This window comes from Manis pentadactyla, chromosome 17 (genome assembly GCF_030020395.1).
Source record: "Manis pentadactyla isolate mManPen7 chromosome 17, mManPen7.hap1, whole genome shotgun sequence".
NCBI classification, from domain to species: Eukaryota; Metazoa; Chordata; class Mammalia; order Pholidota; family Manidae; genus Manis; species Manis pentadactyla.
This window is the reverse complement of record NC_080035.1, coordinates 64093749-64113895: the sequence shown is the minus strand read 5'-3', so window position 1 is coordinate 64113895 and position 20147 is coordinate 64093749. Positions and strand designations below refer to the sequence as shown.

General features: G+C 51.9%; 1 protein-coding gene across 1 annotated transcript in view; it reads left to right on the top strand.

Moving 5' to 3' along the window:
- The window catches only part of COL4A1 (collagen type IV alpha 1 chain), a 130629-nt gene that overhangs the window by 100761 nt on the left and 9721 nt on the right, over positions 1-20147 (top strand). Inside the window, exons 27-48 of the mRNA XM_036893621.2 lie at positions 1444-1536; positions 1622-1726; positions 3345-3442; positions 5277-5427; positions 5656-5769; positions 6452-6619; positions 6716-6805; positions 7535-7687; positions 7842-7940; positions 8044-8133; positions 9157-9296; positions 9737-9863; positions 9957-10037; positions 10536-10634; positions 11690-11740; positions 12871-13056; positions 13642-13775; positions 14836-14908; positions 15817-15888; positions 17062-17190; positions 18115-18213; positions 19088-19300. Of these exons, the coding sequence (XP_036749516.2) occupies positions 1444-1536; positions 1622-1726; positions 3345-3442; positions 5277-5427; positions 5656-5769; positions 6452-6619; positions 6716-6805; positions 7535-7687; positions 7842-7940; positions 8044-8133; positions 9157-9296; positions 9737-9863; positions 9957-10037; positions 10536-10634; positions 11690-11740; positions 12871-13056; positions 13642-13775; positions 14836-14908; positions 15817-15888; positions 17062-17190; positions 18115-18213; positions 19088-19300 (2565 nt within the window). The remainder of the gene's footprint in view (positions 1-1443; positions 1537-1621; positions 1727-3344; positions 3443-5276; positions 5428-5655; positions 5770-6451; positions 6620-6715; positions 6806-7534; positions 7688-7841; positions 7941-8043; positions 8134-9156; positions 9297-9736; positions 9864-9956; positions 10038-10535; positions 10635-11689; positions 11741-12870; positions 13057-13641; positions 13776-14835; positions 14909-15816; positions 15889-17061; positions 17191-18114; positions 18214-19087; positions 19301-20147) is intronic.

Genomic DNA, 20147 nt, shown 5'->3' with positions numbered 1-20147 from the left:
CCTCCATGGCCCTCTGGCAGCTGAACCCGCAGATAACGAGGGACCCCTGTACGGCTTTCTTGCTGACCAATTTGCTGATTCTGTCGCCAGCCACGTAGCTATAACCCAAGTTTTATCAGTCCCGTCCCCCCTGGGAGTGATTATGTCCTTACTCTGACACAGTGCAGCATTCATAAGCACTCTAGCCTAGGAGTAGTGGCCTGTCTTGGATGGGGGTCCAAGTACAGTGTCCCAACGTAGCTGTTGCTGTCATTCTCATTGTTTGTATGGTTATTGATTACTTAGCACCCAGTTATGACTCCATTGATAGTTTTCCTTTTTTAGCAGGGGTCCCAGAAATGTCTCTTTCATGACTCCTGGGGGCCAGGGAAATACTGGGTTTGACTTAGGAAGCCCCCTCCCCTGAGACTTGGGGAAGGGACCCCCTGCCCACTTTCCCCACAGCTCCTGACCCCAACGTCAGCATGTCAGGTGTTCTGTGTGCTTGTGGGGTCTGAGCACTGCCCTGCTGTGGAAAGGAGTCCGACTTTCTTTGTGGCCAGAAACTCCCACCAGAAAACCAGCTGGGGCGTCACCGATCCCTCCAGGCGGGGTAGGGAAGAAGGTTCCGAAGGGGCTTGGCCGCCCTGGTGATCACTTGTCTACGTTCCGTAGAGGTCCTGGGCTCTCCAGGCCCAGCCAGCTTCTGGCAGAAACCCCAGTCTTCTTTGATCTGCCAGAGCTGTGTTGACTCTGGGGCCCGTAAAAGCCTTTTCCCAGGGGGGGAGCTGATAGCAAGTATGTGCTGGGTCAGTCACTGGCATTTCCCACAGTCTATAGCTGAAAAATGTGTTGGCTGATACGGGAGGCCCCGTATCACATTCTTGAATTTCTAGAAGGTATGTGAAGAGTCCGTGCACGTGTCCTTGGGGGTGAGCCCTTGATGCTTTCTCAGCAGCTCACTCCTGACACCCACTGGGCCCTGGACCCAGTGCCTGGGGGGTGGGGCTGCTCCAGAGCACAGAGCCGGCCACAGGTGGGGACCGGCAGGGTCACCCACTCAGCCCGCGGGGGAGATGCTTCCCTACCAGACAACATGATTTAGGTCGCCCTCCAAGCCACTTAGAATTGGCACAGTCCGAAAAATCGAGAGAGAACTTGAGTGTCCTGAGCTTGTGAGGCAGGCTGATTGGGAAATTACCTAGGGCAGCTCCACATTTGTTACAGTGCATTTTTCAGCTTTTTGTGACTCTAATCTTGGGCTCTTAAAGACTTCCTGTGTCAGACAGACATGTTGGTCATTCTGGACGTATATTTTGGGGAAAAGAGGAAGAGCTCTCTGTGAAAGATGCTAGAAAGGTGCAGGACACGGTGGTGTGCGGATGGAGGCTGTCTCCAGCAGATGCGGCGCCCGGGGACCTGGCCGGTCGGCGGCCCTCACCCTGTGTCCTGCCTCTTCCCCAGGTCCCAAGGGTGACGCAGGAAGAGTGATGCCCCTACCTGGCCCCCCTGGGACGGAAGGACTCCCGGGGTCCCCCGGCTTCCAGGGCCCCCAAGGTGCGTTCTGAGTCCCGGCCCACTGGGGGTGCGACGGGCACGTTCTCTCGTTTCCTTACCCTGCTCTTGGTCTCGCTCACCGCAGGGGACCGAGGCTTCCCTGGCACCCCAGGAAGGCCGGGCCTCCCAGGAGAGAAGGGCTCCGTTGGCCAGCCTGGCATTGGATTTCCAGGGCCTCCCGGGCCCAAAGGTAAACCTGTAGGCCGGGCCCACCGTGAGGGCACCGTGCTCTGGGCACAGCCCGCGGTGGTAGCCTCGCCCCCACTGGTCAGTGCTGAGGGCGCCCCACCCATCCTCACGTGGATCCTGGGAGGGAAGGGGGCGTGGGGTCTGCCCCTTTGGGTGGGTTAGTGGCGTGCAGCTCAGGGGAGGCTTGCCCCAAGCTGTGGGTGGCCGGGTGCTACTCCCAGGGGGAGCTGGGCCTGAGGGGTGGAGGGCGTAGGGGGCCCAGCTCCAGGCTGGCTTTGGGAGTCAGTGGGCAGGCTGAGGGGAAGGCTCGGGGAACACGAGGGGCCTTGCTGTCTCGGGGGAAGGGCCCCCACCCCATCCCCTCGGGCGCTGGCATTCTAGAACCCACACGTCTTTCTGGGAACTGTAAGAAGTAAGGAGGGCAGGGTCACCACTTGGAGGCTCCCCCGGGCCTGCCAGCCCTTCAGGAAGACCCTGAGGCGGCCAGGACTGGGATGGCGTGTGGGCAGCACGTGGCCTGGCTTCCCCATCTGGGCCGGCATCCTGACCCTGGTTTTGCTGGCCGTCTGCCCTGAACTTAGTGTGAAGACTTCTCCAGGCTCCCAGCCTCTCGTGCAGAGACAGAGCTCCTTGCCCGCCATCATGGCCACAGTGTCCCACCCCAGGGGCAGGCGGCAGTGGCCTGGTTTCTCTAGGAGCTGGGGGTGTCCCACACATGCAGGCGGCCGCCATCAGGCTGCAAGGGTGGAAGGCTGGGTGACCCTCCAGGTTCACAGAGGACAACGCTTAGGCCTTCTGCGTGGTCATGAGCCCCCGTATTCCCCACAAGAGCCGTACTGTGGCACCATGACCAGGAATCTGCCTGATAAAGGGTCCTGCACTAAGGGGTTCTCTGTCCACACGTCCCGAGGCTGCCTGGAGACGTGGATGCTGGTGGGCAGTTGGGTCCACTCTCGGGCCGGCCCCTGGTACAGACTCACAGCCTACTGCGGGTCTTGGACCTCTGCATTCTAGAGGAAGGGTCCCACTAGAGGTTTTCAGGCTTTGCTGTGCATTAGAACCACGAGGTAGCTGTAGAAACTCATCAGACCTTCTAGGTTGGGGTGCAAACAGACTCTGAATGCCTCGTGTACCCCTGAGCGATGTATGAGGACCAGTGGTCTAGAGCAGTTGGTTCTCAAACTGGTGGGCCCACACGTGAGAGTCTCAGGGAAACGCAGGCCCCGTCAGCCCACCTGGCTGGCTTTGGGCCGGGCGACAGCGGTGCTCCTGAGCCCCCCCCCCACTCGAGTGGCGAGGGTCTGGGGTTTCCATTCCTAGTCTGCACGTGCCGCGGGGTCGGTTCATTTGCTTTGGGGGGTGGGGGACCGGAAGGACAAGCAACTGAGCAGAGGAAACAGAAGGGCACAGGTGTGAGAGAGGGAGAAGGGGCCAGGGCCCGGGTGGCCCTGGTGACCCCCGCATGGCCGGGATGGCATCAGCCGCTTCTCAGAAACACCACCACGTCTTGGCTCTTGGCCACCGGAGTCAGTTCTGGTGTGTCTGGGCAGGAGGAAGGGAAGGGAAGCAAGTGGGGAAGAGCATTATGACATTAATGATATTTTGACTCTTCAAAACAGGTGTTGATGGCCTCCCTGGGGACTTGGGACCTCCTGGGAATCCTGGTCGCCCAGGATTTAATGGCTTACCTGGCAACCCAGGTACACCTGGTCAAAAGGTGGGTAGAGCATCCTCTGCACGGCTTTGTCCCTGCTCCTTTTTCTTGACGGGACACAGAAAGTGTGCTTATTTGTCTCACAGGACACGCTGGACCAGCGTGCTTTGTTTTTTCATGAAATAACAGAACAGAGAGCAGAAACAGAAAATAGTATTTTCAGAGAACAGAAAATACTGAAGTGCACAGCACACACATGATGCACCTGGAGCGTCGGCTGTCTCACGTTATGAGTGTGTCCTTGCGCGTGTGCGCCCGGTCCCAGCGTGCTGTGCGTGCCGTACTGTGAGCGCAGGGGAGAGCTGGGTAAACTGCTGCCCTGAAGGACAGACAGCCACCCAGGGGGGTTAGCGCTGGTTTCTCAGCTCAGCATTGTTGACCTGGCCCAGTAATTCTTGGCGGTGGGGGCTGCCCTGAACACCGTGGGGCGGCCATCGACAACTCTGTGTCCCTCCCCACAGATACCAAAGGATGACCCCCACGTCCCCCCCAGTTGTGACAACCAGAACTGTCTCCAGACGTTAGCAAATGTCCTCTGGGGGCAAAATGGCCCTGTTTGGGGACCCCCGGGCTAGAGTGACTTCAGGACTCTCCTTGCCCACGAATATCCCTCTGCCTGCGGGCCGGTGCTTGAAATTCCGATCAGCAAGTATAGCTGATGCTGGATAGATCCTTTCTGTTCTGATTATAAGGAAGGAAAGTGACTTGCCGGGAGGCATCAGTCCTAAATGGGGGACGGGCCAAGGGCAATAGACACACTGAGCAGAGGATGGAACATTCGTCCTGCGGTGGCCCACCCCTCTCCTGTGGGAAGGCAGGTGTGCCTCAGTGACCCCAGGGAAGCTTCCTCCTAGAAACACCTCCCCTCGTGGGCTCCCTGCTCCCTATGGCTGGGGCAGGAGAGAGGCCTGGGGAAGCCTGTCTTTATGTGGTGCACTCCGCCTTCCCCTTATAGCTGCACTTGATTTGAATGGCTAGTCAGTGGTGATGGCGTTCGGGTCACCCTAAACACGTGCGGCTTGTCAGTTAGTAAAGGCCAAATGGTACTGGAACTACGGATTTGGTTTAAAATGTACAATTCTTGCTTTTTCAAAAAATCCCTTGAATCGAGTTCCTTCAGTTTTGTGAATTCCCTCCTGGGACGGGTGGAAAGGTCCCTAGCTCACTCCAGGCCAGGTGGTCGTTGCCTGGCAGCTGTTGCCTGCCGTGGATGCCGGAGGGACGCTGTGGCTTCACGTGCACCTGCCGCTCCAGGGCCCTAAACTGGGCCCTTTGGGGTGCATCCTCAGGCCCTCACAATGCTGCTTTTATTTTTATTCATCTCTATTTGTAGGGCCCCTTGATTCATAGATAGTTTAAAAATTTTCATTTGATGTGGAAGCCTTCATTTAACAAAAAACTAAATAACGGTGTCCTGATCCAGTCCTGGAACTTTTCCACCTCTTAAGAAGACACTGATTAGCTTGTCACAAATGCCAGTTGCCATTTTGCTGTGGTTTAGAGTCAGCTCTTCACAGGCACAAAGCAGCCGGGCCAAGGGTCTGGGGACCTGGTTGGAAATCCCGCCTCTGTGACTTTGGGCAAATTGTTCATCCATGGACAGCCTTGGTTTTCCTCTTTCATAAAATGAAAATAATAAAATTACCTACCTTTCAGCTTGTAGTGAGTTTGAAAGGAAGCAGTAGGTGTGAGGAAGCTTCGAAAGCTGAAGCTGGTTGAACAGCCTCGTCCCTGTGAACGGCACCGCGGTCCGTCGGCAGCCACATCGATGCTCTTGGCTGGTAAAACCGTGGGCTTTGCCGGTCACTTGGCTTGTCTGTGTTTTGGGGCTTTCTAGGGAGAGCCTGGAGTTGGTCTGCCAGGACTCAAAGGATTGCCAGGTCTTCCTGGCATTCCCGGCGCACCTGGGGAGAAGGGAAGCATCGGAGGACCAGGCATTCCCGGGGAGCACGGGGATATTGGCCCCCCAGGCCTTCAGGGAATCAGAGGTAACTTCTTACAGGCAAATCTAGACCGTGGCAGGGACTGGGTCTGTTTATTTTGTGTCCCCAGAGCACCTGTTAGGGTCTCAGTAAATGTTTGTTGAATGTTGAGACTCCTAGAGGCTGGAACTTATGGTGCTCTGTGGCTGTGGCTTGTTGTGTGGGTGGGTGGCATGTGCTGTGACACATGCTGTGCCTCCCACGTGTTCCAATCACAGTTCCTTCCCCACCCAGGTGACGCGGGACCTCCTGGATTACAAGGTCCCAAAGGAGCTCCAGGAGTTCCTGGAATCGGCCCCCCTGGAGTGATGGGCCCCCCAGGAGGACAGGGACCACCAGGGTCCTTAGGTGATGTGACTGACAATCTTCCAGAATTACCCCTTTCCTCTGTCATACTCATGATGGGATAGTTGCTGATTCGAGAGTCTCTGTGAGCACAGTCTGTGAAGAAAAGGGGGAAAAGCAAATGCAAATGTTTTGTGGATGCAGGTTAGGTTGTTTGCTTAAATGTAGACTCGGGGACGTCTTTCTTTTCCTCCCACTGAGCTTGGTTTACATGCCACACAAAGGGAGCTGCCCTTTAGTATGAATTCAGTGGCATTTCATTTAATGGGCATGGTTGCTGTCTCCGATCTTTTTGTAGGCGGGTGAAGAAGGTTGGATGCACAACAGTACATTGGGTGCATGTCTAGAAGCTCCCTTAGCTTTTAACAATGATTCCAAAATGGAGATGGGGTGGTGGCGGAGGGTGAGACAGTCTGTGACCAATGGAAGAGAAGCTGCTCTTAGGTCTAAATCCCGAGGAGAGGCTGGGCGGCACCTGGAAGGGTGCGCCGCCCCCGTGGCGGGACGTAGGGGCCGCGTCCAGCTAGGCTCGCCCTGGAGCCCCGGCTGGGCCGCTGTCCAAGGCAGCAGAAGCCCTTCTGGCCCCAGCCCGGGCAGGTGGCGTCCTTCTGCAGGACGTGTCGGCTGGTGCTGCGTGGCCGCGCTGTCAGCCCTGCTCACGGTCGTTTGTCTCGCCCGCCTTCAGGCCCCCCTGGAGTGAAAGGAGAGAAGGGCTTCCCTGGATTCCCAGGTCTGGACATGCCGGGCCCCAAAGGCGATAAAGGCACCCAAGGGCTCCCCGGCCTGACGGGGCAGTCGGGGCTCCCTGGCCTTCCCGGGCAGCAGGGCACCCCCGGCCTTCCTGGGTTCCCAGGTAACTGATGTGTGGATACCCGCCTCCCCAAATCTGTGCTGAGGAGACCCCTCCCTGTCTTGCATTGGCGTTCACGGTCCTTCCCTCTGGCCACAGGCTCCAAAGGAGAGATGGGTGTCATGGGGACCCCGGGACAGCCCGGCTCGCCAGGACCAGCTGGTGTGCCAGGATCGCCAGGCGAGAAAGGTAGGGAGCGGTGACTCCAGAAAGCCCGGCTCCTGGCTCTCTCGGTGCTTTTGGGGAAATTGTTGAATGTTTGTAGATTGGATTTCATTTCAAAAGGCAGATGGGGGACGGGCTGGAAGATGCCTCTTCCTGGGGGGACTCGGGGTGCAGCGGAATCAGAGGCTGTGCTCTGCCTCAAGTCAGAGAAGGTTTCAGGTCTTCCTTGTTTGCAGATGATTTTTTTTTTTTTTGGAGAAATGGTGGAATCTTCAGGATTTCAAGGTCATAACATTGAGTCCTTAGAATGACATTAGCATATTGGGCACATTTATAAATCTTGCTTTTTGCTTCTTAGCTTGCTATTTGAAACTGGTCCAAAATCATTTTTTAAAAAGAAAAAGACTTTGAATGTTTGACATAAAAATGGTCCTTTGCTTGTAGAATAGGAAAATTCTCATTCTGTTATTTTGTGTGGAATTGAGGGGCATTATGACCAGGAGCGATAAAGGTATTTAGGAAGGAGAGAAAATGTAAGTCATTTAAGTTAATAAGAAAGGTCACATGTATTAGAATTTTTAGCAGCAATGAATTCTAGAAAATGGGTTGACGTAACTCAGCCCCTCGCCATTCAGTGCAGTTTGGGACAGGCTATTAGTTCTCCATGCCTTCCTCAGCGGTTGCTCCTGCTGGCCAGGAAGAGTGCCACACCCTCGGCCCCGTCTCACTGGGGGTCTTCTCTTCCCTGTGCAGGAGACCTCGGCTTCCCGGGCTCCTCAGGCCCCAGGGGAGACCCTGGCTTCAAAGGCGATAAAGGAGATGTTGGTCTCCCTGGCAAGCCTGGGTCCATGGATAAAGTGGACATGGGCAGCATGAAGGGTCAGAAGGGAGACCAAGGAGAGAAAGGTAACCTGGGGGAGGGTTTGAACACCGGGGGCAGAAGGGTGTGCCTGACCGGGGCTACTTAGTTCTCCATGAACGATGCCGACCCAGTCAGCGTTTCTCCAACAACTTGCCTGAAGCAGACATGGGTCCCCATCTTTTCCCCTGTGATATGCAGGACAGATTGGACCAATTGGTGATAAAGGATCCCGGGGAGATCCTGGAACCCCAGGAGTACCTGGGAAAGACGGCCAAGCAGGGTTTCCTGGGCAGCCAGGTATGGAGGGGAGTTGAAGTTCACCACACGGTGGCAGGGAGGGAATGTTACCTGAGCTTTGCATAGGTGCCAACCTGTTGGGTTTTCCTCTTTTCTGTTTTAGGACCTAAAGGTGATCCTGGCATAGGTGGAACCCCAGGTGCCCCGGGACTTCCTGGACCGAAAGGATCAGTGGGTGGAATGGGCCTGCCAGGTACGTTGCACTCAGCAAAGGCGTCTTCTTGGTAGCACGCCTGTGTGTGGTGCTGGTGGGTCTTGCAGAACGGGACCCACTGCACTGAGGCCATTTCCCAGACCCATGTGTCATTTATATGAATCGACATGTTCAATTTTGAATCGTCCCTTGCTTAGGGATAGACAGAATTTGGCTGACAATATGACCATTCCAAAAAAACAAAATCACAATTTATTAAAAACACGGCTGTACACCATCAACTTTTGATTACCTCCCAGTGACCATCTGCTTGGCTGTCATCTCCCGGGGAGATGCCTCCTCCTGCATTCAGTTTGGCAGTGCACGAAGCTCATACTTCCGATGCCCTCTGACATTGGTTCAGAGGAGTCCTCCAGGCCCCCTGCCCCTTGCCAGCAGCGTTGCTCTGGTGATGGGACCGGAGGGGAGGCGTGAGGGGGAAGGGGGCCCAGGCCTCCGGGTGGGTTTGGGTGCTAATGCCTCTCAGAACTCGCCCCCCGGGAAGAGAAAGTCAACACAGGAAGCCTGCCTCTCTGACTCCTCCTCGAGTCTTTGTGAGGCGCATTTTAACTTTATTTGGCAAATAGACTTCTGGGTTGCTGTTTAGACTTATTGAGGAGTATGTTTAGCTCCTAGTGTAACTTACAAACCCAGCTATACCTTCTCTCTGCGTGGCCTGCCTCCAGACACCTCTGGTTTGTTTGGGTAAGGAGAGTTGATTATAGAATAAAGAGCACAAAAGCCTTTTTTTATACTGTGGTAAGTAAATATTCTGAGTGCTTAATGTATTTTTCTCTCTCTCTTTATGAAATGATTATCTTTAAAAGAAAGGAGAAACGTTTCTGTGTGTGGCTCTAGTGTGATTTGGGCGAATGGTGTCTGCCTGGGTGACTTACAAATTGACCAGTGAAGGGATGCATGTTCTTTTTAGCTTATTCTTGGCTGGCTGTCTAGGTGTTTTTTTACTTTTAATAGTAGTACTTGCTAATCACGTATTCAAGTTCCATTTGTTTCTGTTCATAGGAACACCTGGAGAAAAAGGTGTGCCTGGAATCCCCGGCCCGCAGGGGGTCCCGGGCTTACCCGGGGAGAAGGGATTGAAGGGAGAGAAGGGGCAGTCAGGTCTCCCTGGCATCGGAATTCCGGGACGGCCCGGGGATAAGGTAAGGGTGCTGTGCATGGACGCGTCCCCTCCCTTCCCTCCCAGCAGAGATGCTTCACGGGACATCATTAGTCCTCTAGCACGTTAACGAACCATAACACAGAGCACTGCCCCCAACTCATTGCAGGTTGTCCTTCCTCCCTCTCTGTTCTCCACCCCAGGGAGGACCCAGAGATGGCTGAGAGGTTAGGGTAGCGACTCACTGAGAGGAAAGGGCAGAGAGAAGTGTGGGAAGGGGAGACTGACCACTGGCTCTTTTGCTGTGGGTTTCTAGTTTTTCCTGTTCTCAGAAGTGGACTTTGATTTTTCAGATTGGAAGCTGGAGAGGGATTCTGCAGGGCAGTATTACCTGCACCAAACTATATACTGTTACCGAGGAAGTGCCACAGACAAACAACCAGGGGCATATATAAAATTAATGGGCTCAATTTTTATTCACAGGGCGATCAAGGGATTGCAGGTTTCCCAGGAAGTCCTGGAGAGAAGGGAGAAAAAGGAAGCACTGGGATTCCGGGCATGCCCGGGGCTCCAGGCCCCAAAGGCTCGCCGGGGAGTGTCGGCTACCCAGGTAGGTGGCTTGGCCTACTCCTGAGCTTGGGGCTCAAAGGTGACAAGGAAAAACTCAGACTTAAGGCATTCTGGTGTTTTGTCATTTCTTTAGGAAGCCCTGGGTCGCCTGGAGAAAAAGGTGACAAAGGCCTCCCTGGATTGGATGGTGTCCCTGGCATCAAAGGACAAGCAGGTAGAGATCACTTTTTGGAGCACAGATAGGCTTGTGGGGGGAGAGTCCAAGGGGACATCCAAGCTCCCAAGGAGTTTCCCTTGTGGATGGAGAGCTGTGGGCGCTGGGATGTCGCTCGGTGACCTCTGGATGACCAGTGACCGGCCGGGCCCCTGCTTCAGATGAACAAACTGAGTCTAGGGGGGATCCTGGCATGTTCCCCAGGTCTTGTCAGCAGTTAGGGAGCAGAACCAAATCCCCCTCACTGGTTTGGTAGCTAGTTCCTGCTGGTCCTTGGAACAGGTTTGTGTTTGGGGTGGGAGTCTGATGTACTTTCTCTCCCCCTCCAGCACTGGGGGTCAGGCACAAAGTGTGGTCAGCAGTGGGGAGGGTCCCTACTGAAGGGATGTCTGGGGTAACCTTGGGGGAAGGGCCCCCTGGAAAAATGTCAGGAGCAGAGCATTTTACATGGGTCTGTGAGAGTGTCCATGCCTGACTGACATCACCTTCCTCTTTGAGGCCTTCCGGGGCAGGCTGGTCCCACAGGCCCAGTTGGCCAGAAAGGGGAGCCCGGCAGCGACGGAATCCCGGGCTCGGCGGGAGAGAAGGGCGAACCAGGTATGGCCGGCGCCTGTTCCCTCTCAGAATGAAACTCCCCTCTGGAGGGAGCATCTTCCAGAGACTTCCATTCCATGCTGAGTTACCGTCCTCACAGCTGCTTAAGCGCAAATGTGGACAAAGGGGGGCCGGCTTGGATGGCAAAGAGGGTGTCCATTTATTCCACAAGTACTGATGGGCACCAACCTGAAACAGTCTTTGCTCTCGGTGGTGAGTGGAAGAGACACACATAGGAGCCCAGACCACTGCCTTCTCTGCCTGGCATTGCCCTCTCTACAGACGTTTCAGGGGAATATTTGCTGTCCTCTGAATCGGCTCCTGTCTCTGATGGGGGGGCTGCTACTTGGGCAAAAACACCAGGTGTAGACTTTGATGATGCCAGTCGCGTGTGTGTGGCACTCATAACCAGCGCGAGGGTGACACACCACCACTCGAAGCAGGTTATCTCGGGTCAGGGTGCAGAACGGGGAGAATATCCCTGGGGAGGGGCATCCCGGGGGATGTATTGCTGTTAGGGTTGGCCTCTCTGTGAAGTCTAAAATCTTTATTTTTCCTTGTATGTACTTTATGTTTATGTTATATACATTCATTTTCCTATACAAATAATTCATAAAAAATGTTCCACACCTCCTCCCCCCATTTCGCTCACATTTGTGGGCTCCCTGGTGTCTGCTGCCCCGATGTCTCTGGCTTTCCCCACCTCCAGTGAAAATAGCCGTTAGTTGGGTGGTGGTTTGAGAAAGGCACCGTTAGTCTCCAGCTGGTAGTTGGAAATAAATACTCATCTGTACAGCTCACTTCTGCTAAACGCCACAATGGGTCTGAGCTGAGAGGTACTTATGGCAGAGTACTAAATTATATAAATATATCTAGGCAATGGTATCTTAGAACAACTGTGGGAATATAATTTCCCTTACTAGGTGCAATTAACTAATTCTATGTATTCTACAAGTAGTGTATGGAAGTAGGACAGAGAGTTGCTATTGCTTTGTGGGGTACCTGCAGATCAGCTGTTTTAGGAAAGATAAACGTGGCTTCTCACCCTTATCTTACAGGTCTACCAGGAAGAGGATTCCCAGGGTTCCCAGGGACCAAAGGCGAGAAAGGTAACATTTGCTAAACATGTTTTCCTTTTCGACTAACCACTGATGCACACAGTGCCAGCAGAAGAGGGTGAGCAGTTGCAAGAAACCAACTGGACGTGGATGATAGATACGAGGTCTGGGACGATCCACTTGGCGCATGGTACCGCCCGTGACAAAGCACCGGATGGTGTGTTGTGTTGTCAGTTCATCACAAGGAGGGGCCCTAAGATCATTTTAGGCAGTGACTCTATTCCATTCACTTTGTACTTTTTCTTCAGAACCTTCAAATAATCGTAGAATTTTGTTATTTTACTGGCAAGTTTTGGGTAATACTTTGAAAACTGAACATGCAGGGATTTTTCTCCTACAAGCTCTTATTTAAAAAAAAGTTTTAAAAACAATTTTATTGTTTTTCTATCATCGACATATAATAAACTCCACGTATTTAAAGTATATAATTAGGAAAGTCTTGAGATACACACACACACACACACACACACACACACACACACACGAAAATACAACAACATTCAAGACAGTGAACACATCCATCACCCTGGAAGTCTGCTGGGCCGCTCTCAGCCCCCCATCTGCCCCCTGCCCCCACCGCCATGGCAGACCACCCTCCGACCTGCTCTTGGGCTCTATAGATTAGCTTGCATTTTCTACAGCTTTGTGTAAGTGCAATCCTATGGTATTTTACTCTTTTTAGTCTGACTTTTTGCACAGCACAGTTAGTTTGTGATTCATCTGTGTTCTTGCAGGTAGCAGAGTCCATCCCTTTTTCTCGCTGAGTCGTGTCCATTGTGTTGCTATAACATAGTTTGTTTATTCATTCACTGTGGATGAAACACACCCTTAATTTCTGCAGTGAGATTGCTTGCAGACTTAGTAGGCATTTATTCAAATGCCTTTGCTGTAGAACATGTCCCTTTAAAAAGCATAAAAATGACAGCCAGGCTCCTGGATCCTGAGGTCACCCTCCTTCGGGCCAGCATGGAGGGGGCCCAGTGTGCTGAAGAGGAGGGAAGGGGCGCCCACACCAGTTGCCCTCCTGGTGTCTCTGTGAGGCCTTCCCTCCTGCCCTGCTCCCTGGGGCTCCCCTTCGCCCCTGCACTCCTCCGTGGTCTCAAATTGTTTTTATTGTTTAGGTTCAAAGGGCGACGTGGGTTTCCCAGGACTAGCTGGGAGTCCAGGAATTCCTGGATCCAAAGGCGAGCAAGGATACATGGGTCCTCCGGGGCCACAGGGACAGCCAGGGTTGCCCGGAGCACCAGGCCACCCCGTAGAGGGACCCAAGGGAGACCGAGGCCCGCAGGGACAACCCGGCCTGCCAGGTAAGGGATCTGACCTGCTCAGAGCTGGGACCGAAACAGAAGGCAGATGTACACACGTGTAGAAGAATAGAAATATTTAAACTCTCAACTGACTCTTCCGTCTAGAATTTCACAATATTTATTATAGTTTGAAACTGGTTAAGACAGTCAGTGTCCCTTGTGTTTTGGCCTCCATTGGGTCAGTGCTTTTCTTGTGTCCTTCCTGCCAAGGAATTTAGTAAATATGATAAGTGATTAGAGACAGAACATTACTGAAAAAGGCTGGTGCATAAGTGGCACCTGTGGTGGTCGTTTTAACCCGGATGACATCCTGAAGTGCCTCTCCACTGGGACCGCGCTGACGGCCGCACACAGCCACCCTGGGCACAGTGCCCAGGGCATCGGACACTGAGCGTGTGGGGCTTATATCAGCATTTTCTACCCGTGGGGCAGATTCTTCTAGCACCTGCCTTGATTCTCAGGCATTGTTTATGTCACGTCAGGGTTGGGTGGGTGGTGGTGACGACACCCACAGTCCAGTGGCGCTTGCACATAAATAGAATCACCCTCTAACCTCAAATACGTGACTTTTGTGTTTCCTGTTAGGACTTCCGGGACCCATGGGGCCTCCGGGGCTCCCCGGGCTCGATGGGCTGAAAGGCGACAAGGGAAACGCAGGCTGGCCAGGGGCTCCCGGTGCTCCAGGGCCCAAAGGAGACATAGGGTTCCAGGGCATGCCCGTGAGTTACCATCTGTGGGGCTTGCTTTTGAAAAAAGATCACGAATGAGTATGTTGTCTGTATACGTGCCTGTCACACCCCAGCCCCGTGAATCAGCCCCTCTCTTCAGGCAGTGAGCAGCCATCTCTGGTGGCACCGCGGTCGGCACCTCTTGCATTGTTTACAGTCTAGTCTTACCAAAGCCGTTAAGGAAAATGTGACACTACTGGATTACAGTTCAGTGCCTGGGTTTAAAAATCTATTTGCAAACTTGAGGTAAAAAGCAAGCCTCAGTAACAGAGAGCTATACTCCCCATTCCTGGTGCCAGTTGGTGGCTGGCTATCTCTCCATGTATAAGTAAGTGTACTATATATATATATATATATATATGTATGTATTCACACATACATATTTATGCATGTTGTTTCGGCTATGGCACCTTTTAAAGTGAAGCAAAGAAACAAATATATATAAGAAACAACACAACTTTTTATATATTGAGAAAGGAACAACTATATGAAATAACTAGAAAATGAGATATTTTAAAAATATGTCAATATTGCTAAAGTATAAAGAAAAGTAATCCTCCTTTAATTTTTATTTTCTCTCCATATTTAAAATCACTCTTCAGATAAGATCTGAGGTGAATGCTAAGGGAAAATCAGTATGTCTGAGTGTTTGGAGGGAAGATTTAGAGAAAGGTGGTTTGGTGTTGACAGGTCGATATGTTGTCAAGACACACGTTTAGAGAGTCCTGCGTCTGTTCATGGCATTGTGCTGTGGGCTGGGGACAGTGGGATGTAGGACTTGCACCTTCTCCAGGAACTTACCACCTGGATGGACAGGCAGACAGGACACCGTAAACAAAGCAAGTTGTTCCAACTTCCATCTTCTTAATTTAGAGACACAGAAGTTTTGTCATTCTCTTTACATCACCCAAGGAAGCACAAGGCACTGTTTGTTCATAAAACTACTTTTCAGAACATCACGGGGCTGTCCCAGCTTCCTGACCAGCAGGTGACTTAAGAGACTTACTGTGTCCTGAGCAGTTCCTGGCTAACATTCTCTTTGTGTGTCCAGGGGATCGGTGGTTCTCCAGGAATCACAGGTGCTAAGGGTGACACAGGACTTCCAGGAGTTCCAGGATTCCAAGGTGAGGAAGTAAAGCGGACGCTGCTTGGACACATTTACCTGTTGCCAGAGCCACTTGACCACGGCTGCCTTTCTGCTGCCTGTGACTGGCATAATCACGGCGCTCAGAGCTGTTCTCTGCAAACCCAAAGTGCCGTTTCTGTGCAGCAGCCCCATTCGTATAATCCTATGAGTGGCTGTATAAAGACATTCTGATTTTCTCATTAAGAATCAGTGGGTCATTTGCACCTCAATCATTTGCATATCAATAAGAAGTCATGGATTAGGGCATTCGTTAATTTATTATCATATTAAGCAAATGTCCACTGGGTAACTGCCAGTGTCTAGGAACTGAGGTTTTTACTGCTGAATCACATACTTATGAATGAAAGGTGAATAAAATACGTTCTCAGCCTGCAGGTGTCTTGTGACCTATCTGGGGATACATGTGAACCAGACTGTGACCAAAAACAGTATCAAATGCCCTTCCACTGGTTGTGATCATTTTATGCTTTGTTGCATGTTTGGGAAAAAATATGACTTCTGGGTTCTATAAAGAAGAGTTTCGTTAAAGGTTTTACATAGTTGACCAGAAGTAATGTTCTTTTCTTCTACGAGGATAAACTGAAAATATGTTTACTGTGTGTGTATGTATGCATGTATATACATATACGCATATATGCACACACGTGTACATAGGTATAGGTGTATATGGACATGCATGTATATATGCACACACAGGACAAATTCATTCACCATTCAAGAACAAGCCCCGTGGTTATGTGTACATAAGATAGGCTTCATATGAGTATAAGAAAAAGCTTTCTAATTGCACATATGTACATACATGTGTTTACACCTGTATATACACACATGTACTTGTGTATCATTTGGAATTCTGTGCAAAGACGATGTTCTTCTTTCCTCCAGGTCAGAAAGGTCTCCCCGGCCTCCAGGGAGTTAAAGGAGATCAAGGAGACCAAGGCTTCCCTGGAACTAAAGGTAGGAGAATTTGTGATATTGGCAGGTGCCTTGCTGATGATTTGAGGATGCATGAAAACCCCTGAACTCGCAGAATTAGGGAGTCTGGTTTTACACGTGTGAAGGGACGTCAGCTGATTAAACATTCTTCGGCAGCTTGTCAGGACTGCTGTGCTGACATTTTTACCAGTGACTTGTCTCGAAGGTCAAGTTCACTAAATCTGTGACTGGGGTAAAACCAGTGGAGAGGGTATGGCAGACTCAAGACTCACAGAATCTCACAGGCTCCAGGGGCAGATTGAAACCAACCGCTTAAGGCATCGTGGGGTAAAATCCATCTCGCGTGTGCGGGCAGAGTGAACTCAGGCTGGGTGGCTGGGTGTGTGTCATGGAAATGCACTCTGCTGACCTCGCCACCACCAGAAGCCAAGAGTGCGAAGTGGCTCCAGCAGCCATGGGATAATCTGGGAAGTAGGTAGTTGAGTACAGCCTGCATCCCATTCTCTCTGCTGGTATTTCTAGGGCTGTGTTTAATTTTCAAAGCAAGTTTCAAGAGAGAGACTGAGCAACCAAGTGCATGAGAAGTGGACTGTTAGGAAAGACAGGGAGTGGGGACTTGCACGCAGGGGACTGAGGATTGGCGTCTGGCAGAAGCAGGGGAGGCCGTGGCCATGTCCGGTGCCTCCACAGCCTCTCTGTTGCTACAGCACAAATTTCATGAGCTGTTGTGGAGAAGGACAAATTCACTCACCATTCAAAAACAAAGCCCTGTGATCATGTATACGTTAAGATAGGCTTCAGATGAGTATAAGAAAACACTTCCTAACTGTGCCTGTTGGAGCCATCCAAGTCAGGAGTGGGGCGCCTGGATGGGAATCAGCCCCACTGGTGGTGGTCAAGTACCCCCTCGAAGCCCCCTGGGGTGGGGCTGTCGGGAGTTCCAGAACCAATGGGCAGTTTACATTGCAGACCCCAGTGTCTGTTCCAGTCCCGGGATTCAGGACTTTAGGGGAAATAATAGATACATGCATGTTGTGTGAGGATGCGGTCATGGTCACGTATGTTCTGGGTAATGAGTCTGCTTCTGAGAATGTGCCTTCTGGAGTGGGCTCCACGCTGGACTGTCTTCCTGGAGCACTTTCTGCCCCTGAGTGTTGGCAGTGAAACTGACCAGTGGCCTTCCTGGTTCCCCAGGTCTTCCCGGCCCCCCAGGCCCCCCGGGTCCTTACGATATCATCAAAGGGGAGCCAGGGCTCCCTGGTCCTGAGGGCCCCGCAGGGCTGAAGGGGCTTCAGGGCCCTCCAGGCCCCAAAGGACAGCAAGGTGAGTAACGGGGCTGCACAGGGGGTGCGTGGGGTCAGGAGAGGCGTGGGCTGGCTTTGCTCTTCACAGTGGCGTCCCAGAGTCTCTGGGTAATGACCATATAAGCACATACTGACATGAATTTCTTACTTCCCTTTAATGTGCATCAAAACCAAATAAAGTTTTGAAGGGACGGGAAGAAGCCAGAACAAAATACAGGAAAGCTAGAGAAACATACAGCTCGATGTGTCTGTGTTAATTGGAAACACCTGGGCGAAAGGAACTGGACCATGGCAGGAAGCAGCAACCTAGAGCTGAAAGAACTGGTGCTCCCGATGGGGGCCCAGGAGCCCAGCTGGCGGGGGCCTCTGCCGATCCCCACAGCTCCCAGACACCCAAAGCCAGGGGCCTTCTGCTTGTTTGGCTCAACACTTTGCATTGCAAGAGCTGTGGGTGAGAGGGGTGGAAAATAAGGGCCGATGAAAACATTTAGCATCCATGAAAATTTAAGTTTGAATTACCTGTAGGTAAACTGTACACATGGAAAAAAAAACCTACCCACATCAAGGTATCTGTTGCCTAAAAATCAATGGATACACTGGAATATGGCCAAGGCGGAAACATTTGAGCAAAAACGTGTCAAATGTCTGCCGCCCCCCCCAAACACACACACACACACACACACCTGCCTTTTCCAAAATTTTCCACCAAACGAACAGGAAGTTAGGAGACCCCCAAATTAGGTGGTCTGGCATGGCCCCTGTGAATGCCGACACATAGACGAGGCCTCGCAGGACGTGACTCCCAGCTCTCTGGGCAGACGTGCCGTCCACAGTCTAAGGCCTTATGCTGGCCTCCTGGCAGGCTTGAAATCAAAAGGCAAGAAAAAGATAACAACCTACTGCTGTCAGGATTGGGTCACGAGTTCTTGTTCCTTTCTTGCAGGTGTGACAGGATCGGTGGGCTTACCTGGACCACCAGGTATTCCCGGGTTTGACGGTGCCCCTGGCCAGAAAGGAGAGACGGGACCTTTCGGACCTCCTGGTAGGCTTGCTGTCGTTTGCAGCCTGGCGCCCTCCCCGCATCTCTGGGTTAGATGTGGTGGCCCAGACATGGGGAAACCTGCAAACGAAGTGTAAAGTGTTAACTTGCAAGACTTGCGAGGAGTCTGTTCCTTAGAAGAAATGGGACCCTCTAGAGGAGCTGAAGGGCTGGCATCACTTTTCCTGAGCAGAGAGACAGATGTTGATCAGAGGACTGTTTTCCAGATGCTGTCGGGAGAAGTGATGGCCCCGGGGGGTTTCCGTGCGGGAGGCTGGCTGCAGCTGCAGCAGTGATCTCAGCGGCCTCATTGGGGGGATAGACAGCAATGCCGGCGTGGGCCAAGAGGCCGCTGTCTGGCATGGGGGAGGTTGGCCTGTTTCCTGAGAGTCAGGAGCTCCGGTGTCCCCCAGTGACTGAGACACAGGGCTGAACCAAGGGGTCCCACCGGCAGGCCTTGAGCAGCTTTGCAGGTGGCGTGGATCCCGAGGGGCAGAAGGTCTCACCACACCCGAGCCTCCTCTGCCCTGTTTGTGTGCGTGGGTGCTGGGCTGCGGTGGAGGGAGGCTGTCCCAAGGGGAGGCTGTTTAATAATTGCCTGATACCCTCCCTTGAGGAGCCCCAGAATGCTACTGGTGACATGCACAAGTCACATCATTTACTCCACTTATTCATCTGTTCCTTTCCATATATTTCATTTATTCACTGGACTAAACTTGGGGCAGCTGCTTTGCAGTGAGCACCATGCTTTCAGAACATTCTGAGATGGCCCATAAGGAGCAACAGAACGAACGGGATGGGTGGCTGTATTTGGTTAGTCCTGATGGAAGCCTTTCAAGGGAGCCTGTTTGCACCCAGGGAAATTTCTATCTTCCAGGTCCGAGAGGTTTCCCGGGGCCTCCAGGCCCTGATGGGCTGCCAGGATCCATGGGTCCCCCAGGAACCCCGTCTGTAGATCATGGCTTCCTTGTGACCAGGCACAGTCAAACCATCGATGACCCACAGTGTCCTCCTGGGACCAAAATCCTTTACCACGGGTACTCCCTGCTCTATGTTCAAGGCAACGAACGAGCCCACGGCCAGGACTTGGGTGAGAAGCCTGCAGATGCATGTGTTCATCCACTAGATCATCGGGTGCCTGGGTGGGGTGGGCAGTCTGCAGCACTGGTCCTCCAGGCAGGGGTGCCGCGACGACACAGCCAGTGCAAAGAGGGCTTGACTCTATTTCCCTCTGTCCTTACAAAATGAACCCTCAGGTCAACAGCTGCCATATGACTAATGGGAAGCCAAGATAATGTAAAGACTTAATCTCTGAAAGTTTTTAAATGACTAAAACTTTTGATCTCTTGTTCAAGTCATTGAGTAGGGCCAAGATTTCTGGAGCATGTACTTGACAGTTTTCTTTGATATTCTTAAAATAGGGCAGCTTTATTGTTGCTCTTTAAAAAAAAATGTTCACATTATCCCTTCCAAAATTTCTGTGCACGTTCTAAGCTCTGTCCCTATCTTAGTTTAGATCAGAAGACTGCATGTCTGTCATCATTTCTTAGCCCTTCCAGAAATCCTTCACCAGATTAAGTTTTAATGTCCTTTTACCGAGTTTGGAAACAAGCAGCTATATAAAGAGTGTCTCTGCATTTTCGGCAAAGCTATCAGTAAAGACGTTGTCCAGTGAGTTACTGTCCAGGGTATGAGGAATCACGTGTTACATTCCTTCTGGAATCTGGTGCTAGGAAAAAGGTTTCTATCTCTTGATGAACTGGTTTATTTCCTTTAATCAAAATAGCTTACATAATTCTTTATAGTTGGCCTTGATCTCTTCAAATTTAGTTTTATGCTCATTTACAATCATACTCAGCTATTTGGTATATTTACTTCTTTATGCCCGTAATTCAAAACATTTTTGTTTCCATTTTACTGGTTGTGTTGAATGCATG